This window comes from Octopus sinensis, linkage group LG10, assembly GCF_006345805.1.
Source record: "Octopus sinensis linkage group LG10, ASM634580v1, whole genome shotgun sequence".
Taxonomy (NCBI): Eukaryota; Metazoa; Mollusca; class Cephalopoda; order Octopoda; family Octopodidae; genus Octopus; species Octopus sinensis.
In genome coordinates this window covers 83,983,711-83,998,029 of record NC_043006.1, presented here as the reverse complement: position 1 = coordinate 83,998,029, position 14,319 = coordinate 83,983,711, and the positions used below count along the sequence as shown (strand labels likewise).

Genomic DNA, 14,319 nt, shown 5'->3' with positions numbered 1-14,319 from the left:
TCTAACCCTAACCCTAAAACAGATTGAAATGCAATAGATCGATACTAGGGTCATAATTATGGGTGACAATTTCATATGACACCGCTAGTAAAAACTGCCGTTCAAACCGAAAAGATCCATTCTTTCTACTAAAGGCACTATTTGACGAGAGGAGGTAAGTCTATCACATCGATTCCAGCACTTGACTGGTACTTAATTTATCGACACGGAAAGGATGAAAGGCAAAGTTGACCTCGGCGAAAATTGAACTCAGAACGTAAAGACGGACGAAATGTCGCTAAGCATTTTCTCCGGCATGCCAACGACTCTGCTAGCTCATCGCCTTAATAGTAGCTTTAAATTTTGGCACGAGGCCAGAAAGTTTGTGAGAGGGGCTGAGTCGATTAGATTGACCCCAGTCCTCAGTAGGTACTTATTTCTATATAACCCGAAAAGATAAAAGGGAAAGTCAATATGGGTGGAATTTGAACTCAGAAACATAAAGACAGACGAAATGCCGCTGAGGATTTTTGCTGGGCGTGCTAACGACTCTGCCAGCTCGTCGACTAAGTAATAATAGTGATAATAATTTTAACAAAAATAATGGCAGTAGCAAATGCTAGTAACAAAATCGCTAACCAACGAGAGAGAGAGAGAGAGAGAGAGTACGTGATAGCTTGACCTGCTAGACATGGTTACCAAATATTCCTCAAGTTATACTCTTTAAAAAAAAGCCAACAAAGATATTGGATAGTATGGTCTTAGGTGCACTGTACTATACTTAAGAGTGGAAGCACATGGTCTAGTGGTTAGAGCAGCGAACTCGCGGTCGAAGGATCGCGGGTTCGAATCTCAGACCGGGCGATGTGTGTGTTTAGGAGCGAAACATCTAAGCTCCGCGCGGCTCTGGCAGAAGGTAATGGGCGAACTTCTGCTGACTCTTTCGCCACAGCTTTCTCTCACTCTTTCCTCCTGCATCTTGCAGCTCACCTGCGACGGACCGGCGTCCCGTCCAGGTTGGGAACCTATAGGTCAAGGAAACCGGGAAACTATACTTAAGAAGGCAAGATGGTCATGTCTGAAATGCCTTTAATCATAGGTCTGTCCGATCAGGTATAAACAAACAACGACATCAACAACTAATAAAGAGTTTATTTCGGAATATTGAAAGCGTCTGAACGTTCTCGACTTTAACCAAAGTCGAGAATCTCTCTCTCTCTTTCTCTCTCTCTCTCTCTCTCTCTCTCTCTCTCTCTCTCTCTCTTCTCTCTCTCTCTCTCTCTCTCTCTCTCTCTCTCTCACACACACACACACACAAGTGCCTTTTTTCTCAGTCTAGAAGGCATTGGTTAACTTCCATTTACGAAATACCATCTATTCACACACATTGTCCAACGTGTCCTTCCATCTTTCATGACGAAAATCTGGGTAAGTTTTGAGGTAGATTTAGCCACTGTTTCTAGCATATCAAACAACTGGAGAAGTTAAAAATAATTCATATTCATATACCATTATTCTGGTATAGTGCTTAGGGGTATTGAACTCGTGATCAAAAGACTGAGGTTTCGATTCCTGGAGCGGGCGATGCATTATGTTATTGAGCTAAACACTTCATTTCACGTTGATCCAGTGCACCCAGCTAATAAAAATAAAATGAACAATCCTGCGACGGCCCGGTGTCCCGCCCAGGGAGAAATTTATACGCCAGAGGAACCGGGAAACCAGCCCTATGCTTCCTTACAGAGTAATGTGAACTAACCATTATTCGGTTTACATAGACATTAATATTTCCATAAACTTTTTCTGTATTTCCTTCCTTTACCAGTTTGCCATTCTGATTTCCACCCCTGCGAACATATAAGAAAATAATATTCTTAATGTACAATATAACTTATTATATATCGTTAACACCTTGTAGTAATTTTTTATAGTTTTGGAAAAGGGCCAATAATTTTGAGAGGAGGGTACGAGTTGATTACTTCGGTCTCAGTGCTTGGCTGGTACTTTATTTTATCGACTCGATGCCTTAACAGCTAATAATATTAATTTAACATTAGCTTCGGTAAAATCAGCACTGTAACCGAGTGGTTAGAGGACGTTGGACTCACGATAATAAGTTCGATTCCTGGACAGAGCGATCCGATGTCCTTGAGCATTTCATTTCACGTTGCTCCAGTCTCCTCAGCTGAAATGAATACCACTCAAGTACTGGTCAGTTTCCTCTCTCCCCTACCCTTTAGCTGTCACATTCTGGATGTCCTATCGCAGTCATGGGTAACATAACAATTTTATTCTCGCAACTTTACAGTATTTATCATGTTTTTATTATTTTTTTTCAGTCCTCGCTATCAATAAGGCAAAAAGGAAAGCTTGATGACACTGAAATATATGGTACATGCATGGTAGATTAGAAAACCCAAAAGGTACAAATATGTACCAGACTAAAAATAGTGCCTACTTAATTGGCACCGTCATAAACCGTCTAATAAGCATCTACACTATATAGTTTTACCAAAATTTTAGAAAAAATGCATGCAAATCTTGAGAAAAGATTCCGGGTTGAAAGGATTAAATCAATTTCGGATCGTAGTGAGACGATATCGGTCCCCAGTATGGAATTTAATCAAGGAAAAAGTTCCCCTACGCTTAAGGGCTTAAAAGCTCTTGAAAGAGATCTTTGGAGACTAATGGAAGAAGTAGGATTGCAAATGTATTAATAAGGGTTCCAATTACTAGCCTTGTATATTTACGACCTTAGTAACATAGGTAAGCGAATCTCTTTCTGGTCATCGGATGAGACGGCTTTTAACAATGCTTCTTTATACTATAACGACGCGCTTAGGAATACAAGATCCGATGTGTTAGTAGTAACCATAAGTATTAAAGAAATTTCAACAGAACTTTAAAGGTTAGCCGTTCTTACTGTAAAAACTACTCCTCGTTCGCGCGCGCGTCTTTATATTTACATCGGCGTCTGTAATTTATTTGCAGACACACATTTATAATATTTAATATTACAAACTCTGCCCTGAAACACGCTGAGTATGTTCTGTTGTGTCTGGGGAGAGTCATTTTCTTTTTGTGCCTTATAATGTAACACACTCACCGGTAAAATTTCCACTTATTTCTTATTTTCATTTTCCTAAAATTTTCGTTGCGTCTTGCAACCTTTTCAGCAAGCGCTTTAGCTCCATGAAAAAAAGGAACCTCCGCCATAACATTTATAATGAGTGTATGATTACATATAATAAGCATATTTAGTGTCGTTGTGAGTTTGGGACTATACTACAGTGCATTGGTGTTCGGATTATGAATGGAAAAATACAGTTCTTGATCAAGTAGAACAGTGAACAACAGTGGTGGAACTGCAGCACCCCACTATTTCTACTCGATATTATCGATAACATTCAATATGATGAGTTCTTTTTCTTTAATTCTTTCCTTATACTTTTACATTATATAATCCTTAAGCTTAATGTCAGTAGCCATCCCCTAGTTTATGAAAAAAATACAACAATCCTTGTATAGGACTGTGCGCTTCACAGTTTCAGGTACGCGGTGTTTGGCTGTTGTGCGCGTGCTCACATGTCCGAGATAGGAAGCTTCATGCCAGGGAGAGACAGCACTGTTGTTTACACAGTTCCGATGAACGGTAGTGTTTCTTTTTGACTCCGTATGTGCTGTGCTTAAAAACGTGTTTATATTCTTGAATGTAATAAAGTGTAGAATTAGATTATTATCCTGCTTCCAGTTTCAGTGTTGCTGCCAGGATTTGAAAAATAGGGTAGATATCCCCCCCCCCCTATTTTGTGATTTAGGTGTATGTGTGTGTGTGTGTGGGGGGGGGGTTGAAAAACAAGGGGGAATTCGCGGCATGTTCAGTGAACAAATTAAACACTACCCGACAGAGGCTAAAACGCGAACCGATCAAGTCTATGTATAAATATTCTTTTTATATGTTTGTTTCCTTTTACGCAATATTAAACAACGGCTAAAAATTTTCTGAAGCATCACCCCTCCCACCAATTTTATCTACGAGCCGCCACTGGTGAGCAATGACAATTAAACTAATACCGTATTACTTTAGAAGCAGTCTACCCAGCTAATTTATATAACATCATTTTTAATTTTTAAACTTTATGGTATAGTTTCAAGAGGAGTTAGCTGCTGTTTCTGGCAGGTCGAAAGACCACGTAAAGTCTTCGTCTTTGTTGTCTAATCCTTGTTTGTACACGTCTCCACGATAACAACCAGTTGCGACTTCCGATATTTCGGTCATAGAGGTTTCCGATTGGCTATGGTTACATAACTTTAAACGCATGTAATTTCTTTATTGACAATTTCTAGGAAAAACATCAATGCGATTTTCGTCCTTAGCAAGCAAAACTACTCCAGCACTATATTTTTTTGAAAGTAATCTTGTGAAAATTTGAAAAAAATCAAATGATAAGAAGAAATTTAACAAGATGTCTCGGAACTCTGAGTAAGTTTGTGAAGTCTTTTCAATATCAATAAATTATTATTATTGTTGTTGTTGTTGTTGTTGTTATTATTATCTCCGCCTTATCGAAGGCGGAGATATTGTTTTCAGTCGTGTTTGTTTGTTTGTTTGCCCTTGAACAAGATATCTCACTGGATGGATTCGGATGAAACTTTCGGGGATGATTAGTCTCCTGACTGGCACAAACTGATTAGATTTTGGGATCGATCCGGTACCGGACAAGGATTCTGGATTATTTTTCTGGGTTTTTTTTTACTAAATTTTTGAGAGCGGCCCGGTTCATTTTTAGTATTCTCGTTTGTGAGAGCAGTCGAGTCTATTTCAGATATTCTCAGTTTACAAATCATCTCCGGTTAATCGTTGAGAGGACGTTGGTGTTGCCTTGGTGGAGGTTTGCGCTCTCCGAGTGCTCTTGCTATTATTATTATTATTATTATTATTATTATTATTATTATTATTATTATTAAAACTCACAACTTATTTTGCTGGGTATGATGGAAAGTGTCAGCTGCCCACAGCCAGCAGACTAAGGTGACACTTGTTTACTGCTCAAGCATCAAGAACTCTGCAAAGAATTCTTGATATGTCGATTATCATGCATGTTCTTTCTTTTTTATTCACTACAACAACGTCCGGTTTCCTGTCTGGTCAGGTGATCGCACTGAATCATTGTATCCCACAGGATTTTGCAATTCTCATTCTCGGTGACTCATTCTGGGGTTAACCACCTCTTTGCTCTTTGCAGGCAGTGATTTTCACAGATCTCCTAATGGATCATTTTTGCCACATTGTCATGGCGTCTTTTATATTCGCGTTATGCCAATTTCGGGCACTCGCTAACGATGTGCCATATTGCTTCACCCCTCTCACAACACATTCTACATTTGTTGCTGTCGGTAGTGTTGTCTATTCTACATTTCACATAATTGGTCCTTAACGCTTGTTCTTGAGCTGCGCATATGAGTACTTCTGTCTCTATCTTCAGGTCACTCCACCACATCCATAGCCACCGGTCCTCTGAATCTGTCTCAGCGTTCATATGTCTTGCAAACTGAACGTACATTCTTTTTTCCTTCCAAGCTTGTTCTTTTTTTTGCGTTCATTTCTTTCATTACACAATTTTCAGTTTTGATGACGCCGGCCTTCTTCGTATGTTTCAACAACGGCTCCACGGCATTTCTTATATACCACCCAAAGTTGTTTACTACTACTACTACTACTACTACTACTACTACTACTACTACTACTACTACTACTACTGCTACTACTACTACTACTACTACTACTACTACTAACTACTACTACTACTACTACCACCACCACCACCACTACTACTACTACTACTACTACTACTACTACTACTACTACTACTACTACTACTATCTATCTATTTATCTATATACCTACATATATGTAGAAAGAGAGAGGAGACAGCGATGTTTTATTCTTCTTAACCATAATTACACACGCAATATATGCGCAGTCAACACACTCCATATATGTATTATGTACGTACGTATGTACATACACACATACATACACACACGTGTGCACACATTTCATCCTCTCCCCTTTCTTCCACTCAACGTTTTATCTATCTATCTATCTATCTATCTATCTATCCTCATGTATCTATCTTTATACATACACATAGAGAAAGGGGGAAAGAGATAGATAGACAGATATATATAATATATATATAATATATATATATATATATATAGATAGATAGATAGATGTCCAACCTTTGCGTTGAAGTCTCCCATCACGACAGTGTAAGTGGACTTCATAGCCAGCCCTTTGTCTAGTTGTCGATAGAATTCTTCCACCTCGTCGTCGTCGCTGGCTCTTGTGGGATCATAGGTCTGGACAATCTTGAGGGTGGCCTTCCCTGAGAGGTTCACATTTAGTACACCAATCCGTGATGACATGATATGAAGTGGCAAAAGCGACTCTCGAAGCCCATTCCTTACTTACGATGAATCCGATACCTCCGACCGATCTAGCACCTTCTGCTCTTCCTAATCTCACAGTGCATCCATCTTGCCATCGTATACTCGCTTCCTTCTTGCAACGTGTCTCGCACAGCCCTAACACGTCGCACCTGATCTTCTTCCTCTCCTCCATTAGGTGCTTCAGTTCTTGCCACCCTGCCATAGACCTGCAGTTGTAGGGGCATATGGCAAGTTTAGTCCTGTTCCATGACGGCCTTCGGGAACCTGTGATTCTTAGCAGCCTCTCGTCGCTGGAGTTGCACTCCGCCGTCATGGAGTGGCCCGATTGACGTGCAGGGTACTGAGGCCCTTTTTTTTTCTCTTCGTTCTTCGTGCTGTTTTAGCCATAAGATAACGCCATCCCACTGGCTGGGCGGGAAGGCCGGTATTTTGTTGGATGGCCGTTGATGACACTGGATGTTCATCCGCCCTTTGTTGGGTCTTATTTTTCCATCCCACAGGGAGTCCAACAACACCCTCCTCACCAAGCGAACCTGGTGGGGTTGTCAGTTTAGTCGCCGACGTCCCGACCATGCAACAGGTTGTACTAGATTACATGTTACCAGTAGCACTCTAGAGTGACCTGACATGGACGACAAGGAGAGGAGTACGTCGGGATATTTGGCATGGGAGAGAGAAACGAGAGAGGAGAACGTTTGGCTACCATGGCAGAGGCGAGGCAGCTCTACATCGGAAACAGCCTATTCAGGAAGAGGGAGAGGAAGAGATGGACTTGGATATCGCCGAACTCTAAGCACCGAAGCGAGATCGACTACATCCTGGTTGATAAGCGACGCATATTACATGACGTCTCCGTCGTGACGCCATTCAACACCGGCAGCGATCATCGTCTGGTAAGGGCGAGGGTCGTCATCGACGGGAAGAGGGAGAAGATAGCGTTATATTTGGCGTCGAAGGGAAAACGTGTCCGAGTCTACAACGAGGCAAAGCTGCTGGAAGCCATCATGCAGGAAGACTGGTGCCAAGGAGATGACATAGATGATGACTACAACTCACTGATAGGGAAAATGAAGGAGTGTTTAAGGAAGGCTAAAGGAGTATGCCCAAGAGAAAAGAAGGGAAGAATCTCGGAAGAAACTACGAAGTTACTCGAGAAGAGGAAAAATATGAAGAGGACTATTGAAGATCACCTTGAATATTCCATTCTCAGCAGAGTGATTCGTCAGCAACTAAAGAAAGACTTTGAGGCATACCGGATGGAGAAGCTCTTGAAGGCCGCAGAGGAAAAGAAGAGCCTCAAGAAATGCAAGAGGGACATGGTACTATATAGATCGGAAGTGACGGCTCTGAAAAATACAGATGGAATACCGGTCAACGAGAAGAGCGAGATGGAAAAGTTTGCGAAGACTTCTACACCAAGCTCTTTAAGTCTACCAGAAATGTCCAGTCGTTACCACCACTCCAACAGGAAGAAAACGTGCCACCTATCCTTGTCAGTGAGGTTGAAAGAGCCATCGGCTCGATGAAAAACGGAAAGGCTCCAAGGAAAGACGGTATAACATCGGTGGTGCTAAAGTCAGGCAGAGAGCAGCTCTGGAAAATCCTCGCTGAGCGATTTACGCACTATCTAGACGAGGGAAGAATTCCCTCGCAGTGGAAAGAGTCAAATACCATCCTGCTGTATAAGAAGGGCGACAGAGAAGATCTAAAGGACTACCGACCCATATGCCTGCTGTCTCACGTGTACAGCTGTTCACGGAGATAATTCTGAACAGGTTGTCACGTCGTCTCGACGAACAACAACCGAGGGAACAAGCAGGCTTCCGGAAGAACTACAGCACAATGGACCATATATTTACTCTAACGCAACTGCTTGAGCGAGCAAATGAGTACAAGCTGCCTCTTTGCGTTGCGTTTATAGATTATGAGAAGGCCTTCGATAGCGTCGAAACCAACGCAGTGCTGAACTCGCTGCAGAGGCAAGGAATCGAAGCGCAATATGTACAGCTGCTCAGAGAGGCAAATTCCGGATGCACCACTGACATAGCTCTACTGCCATCACCCATACGAGTGCCAGTCGAGAAGGGAGTGAAACAAGGAGATACAATCTCCCCAAAACTTTTCACTGCATGTCTCGAACAGATCATCAGAGGCATCGACTGGCAAGGTGGTGTCAACATCAATGGCGAGCTCCTCACTCACCTCCGTTTCGCTGACGACATCGTACTCATCGCTGAAAACATGGATCAGCTTCAGACCATGCTGACGGAGCTCGACATCAAAACGTCTGCAGTAGGTCTCAAGATGAACCGCATGAAAACAAAGTTCATGCGGTCAGACAATGTACCAACAGGTCGAATGGTGATCGGCAGTGATGAAATAGAGGAGGTGAGGGAATATGTCTACCTGGGACAGGAAGTAAATATGTGCCGGGATATCAAAAAGGAGATCTCACGGAGAGTAAGGGCCGGATGGAAGGCGTTCAATGGCATAAGGGATGTGCTCAAGGGAAGGTTGGACAGGACCACCCGCGCCAACCTCATTAACAGTGCAGTTCTGCCTGCAATGTTATATGGTAGTGAAACATGAGCTACCACAAAGAGAGAAGAGCAAAGACTGGTAACGGCTCAAAGAGCCATGGAAAGGTCAATGCTTGGTATCTCGTTGAGAGAGCACATAAGTAGCAAGATCATCAGAAAGAAGTCCGGCGTGAGAGATGTCATCGCAGAGTATACACGTAGCAAGTATAGATGGGCCGGACACGTCGCCCGGCACACCGATAATCGGTAGACGCACGCAGTTGTCGAGTGGTACCCGCGTGAGCGGAAAAGACCACCCGGAAGACCTCCACGACGGTGGAGTTACGATTTCAGGAGGACGATTGGGATCACGTGGATGAGAAAGGCGCGATCCAGAGAGGAGTGGACAGCGTGCTGTGACCAGCGGTGTCAAATGGACGCCTGACAGACTGGTCGATCAAGGTGATCAAGGTGATATAGATAGATAGATAGATAGATAGATAGATAGATAGATAGATAGATAGATAGATAGATAGAATGTAGAAAGAAAGAGAGAAGTAGAGAGCGAAAGAGAATGAAATGGCAGCTGGGAAGAAGTCAAAGTTCACTAATAGATTATATATGATAGCTAGAGATATATGTACTCTCATCATCATCGTCATGATCCCCACCACCACCACCACCCAGTTCCACCGTCGCCGTCTTCATCTTTTTAACATCTATAATGGGCTTTTTTGAACTGGCATAAGTTTTCCAATGTTTTCAAGAACTGGGACACGTCTGTTATTTACAAATAGCAGCAGCAGCAGTAGTATTTTGGTCATAGATTATCGCTCTAATTATGTGGACATATGGTCAGTGCAATAACAAGACCGTTCCGTATTTTCGTCTGTCAAAGACTAACATTGTCCAGTTCTTACTTTCATTTCATTTGTTTTTGCTAAGCCAGTAGAATATTATTGTTGTTGAAATAGTGCTACCTCTGTAGCAGTGGTTTCCAAACTTTTGGGGGCTCCGGCTCCCTTGACACCCTGGCTACATTCCTAGTGCCCCCACTCACCACCACAAATATAGGCCACTTTCTGCAGCAAATTCAAAACAACAGTATTTCACAAGTAAAATTAAACCCAATTAAACCATTATTTAGTTGATTTTATCTCCATGACTCCATTTAGAGGGGAATAGTATCACTTTTGGAACCATTGCTTTATAGAGCATTTGGTTGCTGTTTCTAGCAGGTCACGCGAGCGCATAGAGCAGTGCTTTTCTATCGACCCTTCCTTTCATTAAAACTCTTTAACCTCACCTTGCTGTGATTCAATAAAATTTTATACAGCAAAAAATATTGTCGCCCACTGGCGTAGCTCGACCGTGTGCCACCCGGAGCGGCTCTTGAGTATGCCTCTTCTCATGCGTCTCTTTTCCTATACGAGTAAATACAGAAAACCCAAAAGTGTCGTTCTCATAAAAGCGTTGCCTAGTTTGGACCGGCCCTTTGACGTCCCCAACTGTGCTACTATCGCTGCCAATAGACAGCTCGCCATCAGAAGAGTACTTGCACATAAGTCATTTCATTAATATACTATGGAATGTTAAAACAACATTTTGACCACTGATAGTACCAGATGATTCACGCAGTGCCAGTATTTTTTGAGATTGAAAGATTTAGTTGATGCTATCGACGTAGTAATTGATTAGTACTTTATTTTATGGATTTTGAAAGGATGAAAATCAACGCTGACCTCGGCAGGATTTTAACTCCAAATGTAAATTGCTGGAACAAATATCGCAAAACCTGACGTTCTCACGATTCTGCCAGCTCGCCGTATTAACAAGTTTCAGATTTTGGCACAAGGCCAGTAATTTTAAGGGGAAGGGGTCAGTCGATTACATCGATCACAGTACTTGCCTGGTACTTTATTTTCAAATCCCGTCAAGGTCAGCTTTAACTTTCATCTTTCCGAGGTCGATGAAATAAAGTTGTTGTTGTTTGTTCCTTCTCGAGCCACGCCTGGCTCACAGGGCCAGTTTTCCGGTTTCCTTGGCGTATAGGTTCCCCACCTGTACAGGACGCCGGTCCGTCGCAGGTGAGCTGCAAGATGCAGGAGGAAAGAGTGAGAGAAAGTTGTGGCGAAAGAGTCAGCAGAAGTTCGCCATTACCTTCTGTCGGAGCCGCGTGGAGCTTAGGTGTTTCGCTCATAAACACACACATAGCCCGGACTGGGATTCGAACCCGCGATCCCTCGACCCCGAGTCCGCACTCTAACCACTAAGCCATGTTTCAGGGTCGATTTCATCGGCTGTTACTCTTGCCTGAAATTACTAGACTTGTTAGAAACAATTATCACTACTACTACTACTACTACTACTACTACTACTACTACTACTACTACTACTACTACTACTACTACTACTATTTTGTATGTTTAGCAATTGAACAGGCAGTGAACCGCCAAGATTAACATCAGAACTTTGAGATAAGAGCTTTGTGGTATTTCTCCCGATTTTGAGTTCAAATTCCAACGGTGTCAGCTTTGCTTTTCATTCCTCGGTCGTTGATGAAATATCGTACCAGTGAACAACAGGGAAACAATGGTATAGATCAACCCCTCCTCTCAAATTTGCTTGCCTTGTGCTAAATTTTGAAACCATTACTATTTTGTATTTTTAGCAAATGATAAAGCGGTGAGCTATCTCAGTCAGAGTCGTTAAGAACTTCGGAAGAAATACTTCGCTTTATCTCTCTCCCGACTTTTTGCGTTGCGAGTTCAAATCCCGTCAGGGCTCATTTTGCCTTTCATCCCTTCGGGATCGATAAAATAAAGCACTAGTACTACTTAAGATCGATGGTATCGATTAAATCGTCTCATTCAAAAAATTGCTGTGTGCGTTAATCTGAGACGGCTTTCAGCAATTAGAAACTAGGCTAAATTCTAAAGTGATTGATATGTTATCTCGTTAGCTTTAACTGCGATAAAAGAGCCTCACATTAGATTTGTTATCAATCTACAATGTTTTGCTAAATATGTGTGTGCGTCTGTGTATACATACGCGCGCACACACACACATATATACACATACACACACAATGCAACAAAAAAGAATTTTTTACATGTCATTGATTGACAGATGTTCAACAAAAAGAGGCACAGAACATAGTTCTGAGGAAAAATGCTAACTACATAAACGGTAAAACGTTATCTACTTATCATGTAGTTAGCTTCACAAGTACCATGGCAATAACCGTTTGAAATATGAGAGGTTTTTCTGTCGCACCATGCAAGTATGTGGGTGTGTATATAAATATGTATATTTCAGTCATTTGACTGTGGCCATGCTGGAAACCGCCTTTAGTCGAGCAAATCGACCCCAGGACTTATTCTTTGTAAGCATAGTACTTATTCTATCGGTCCCTTTCGCCGAACCGCTAGTGGCGGGGACGTAAACACACCAGCATCGGTTGTCAAGCGATGTTGGGGAGACAAACACAGACATGCAAACATATACATACATACATACATACATACATACATACATACATACATACATACATACATACATACATAGACATATACGACGGGCTTCTTTCAGTTTCCGTCTACCAAATCCACTCAGAAGGCTTTGGTCGGCCCGAGGCTATAGTAGAAAACACTTGACCAAGGTGCTACGCAGTGGCACTGAACCCGGAACCATGTGGTTCGCAAGCAAGCTACCTACCACACAGCCACTCGTATGTATGTATGTATGTATGTATGTATGTATGTATGTGTATGTGTGTGTGTGTGTGTGTGTGTGTGTGTGTGTGTGTGTGTGTGTATGTATGTATGTATGTATGTATGTATGTATGTATGTATGTATGTATGTATATGAATGACTTGAACACATTCTTGTGATATTGATTTCGCTTTGTAATAGCAACCAAGAGGACACTCAATTTATTCGGCGCAGAAAAGTATTTCATTTATACACGTGTAAATTTTCTTGTCTGTAATAAAGATTCTAGTAAATTATATTTACACGCACACGCACACACACATACACACACACACACACACATACATACACACGCACAAACAGTTTCCTGCACCCTATACAGTTATGCGTTTTTAAACACGATTGGTGTGTGTGTGTGGTTGCTTGGGTGAGTGTGTAGGGGCTTCTGCTCCTCAAACTTCTAACGTTATTCCCTACACATATTTGTAAGCTAACGAAGGCTCATTACATAATTTCTAGATCCCTTGTCATTTAATATCTTATCTATCTATCTGTCTGTCTGTCTGTCTGTCTGTCTATCTATCTATCTATCTATCTATCTATCTATCTATCTATCTATCTATCTATCTATCTATCTATCTATCTATCTGCTTGTCTCTGTATGTATGTATGTATGTATGTATGTATGTATGTATGTATATATTTTTTTCCTTTTTTTTAATGTAAATTTTAACTGGCCACCTATTTTGTAGCAAGGTTGTGAAGGAAAGCATCTTGTATATCCTTTAAATCTTAAAGTTCTGCAGATTTTTATAGTTCCAGATCGCGTGATCATTTGTAGCGTATGAATTAAGGATTTGCATTTTCCCCCCCAAGATCCCAATTTCAGCCATATTTTGTTTCAGACGGGTTAGTATATATCCTGTTGCTCCAATAATAATAACAGGTCTGAGCTGAAAGTATATCTTGGGTACTGGATTTGCAAATGTATGTATATATATAGGCGCAGGAGTGGCTGTGTGGTAAGTAGTTTGCTTACCAACCACATGGTTCCGGGTTCGGTCCCACTGCGTGGCACCTTGGGCAAGTGTCTTCTACTTTAGCTTCGGGCCGATCAAAGCCATGTGGGTGGATTTGGTAGACGGAAACTGAAAAGAAGCCCGTCGTATATATGTATATATATATATGTGTGTGTGTATGTTGTGTATCTGTGTTTGTCCTCCCAACATCGCTTGACAACCGATGCTGGTGTGTTTAGGTCCCTGTAACTTAGCGGTTCGGCAAAAGAGACCGATAGAATAAGTACTAGGCTTACAAAGAATAATTTGAATTGACTAAAGGAGGTGCTCCAACATGGCTGCAGTCAAATGACTGAAAAAAAAAAGAATATGTATGTGTGTGTGCTTGTATGTGCGTACGAACGTATGTATGTATGGTTTTCGAACCTCACAAAGCTGATATGAACTTTTTCCCCGGGCTCCTGGTATGTATGTAGATACAAAGCACTTTAATGATACATATACGCAGGTATGAATACACGTACGCACCTCCGCGGGACCGTGCGCCTAATCTCAAATTTTCGTTCATCACGCGCTGATTAACACAGAAGTTTGGAAACCTCAACCCCAAAGTTATGTGTGCGTGCGTGCGT

The 14,319-nt window shown here is 41.8% G+C and overlaps 1 protein-coding gene across 1 annotated transcript; it reads left to right on the top strand.

The window, feature by feature from the left end:
* Positions 1-7,139: 7,139 nt before the first annotated feature.
* Positions 7,140-7,961, top strand: LOC115216278. The gene has a single exon (XM_029785477.1). The coding sequence runs from the start codon at positions 7,140-7,142 to the stop codon at positions 7,959-7,961; it is 822 nt and encodes a 273-aa protein (XP_029641337.1).
* Positions 7,962-14,319: the final 6,358 nt, after the last annotated feature.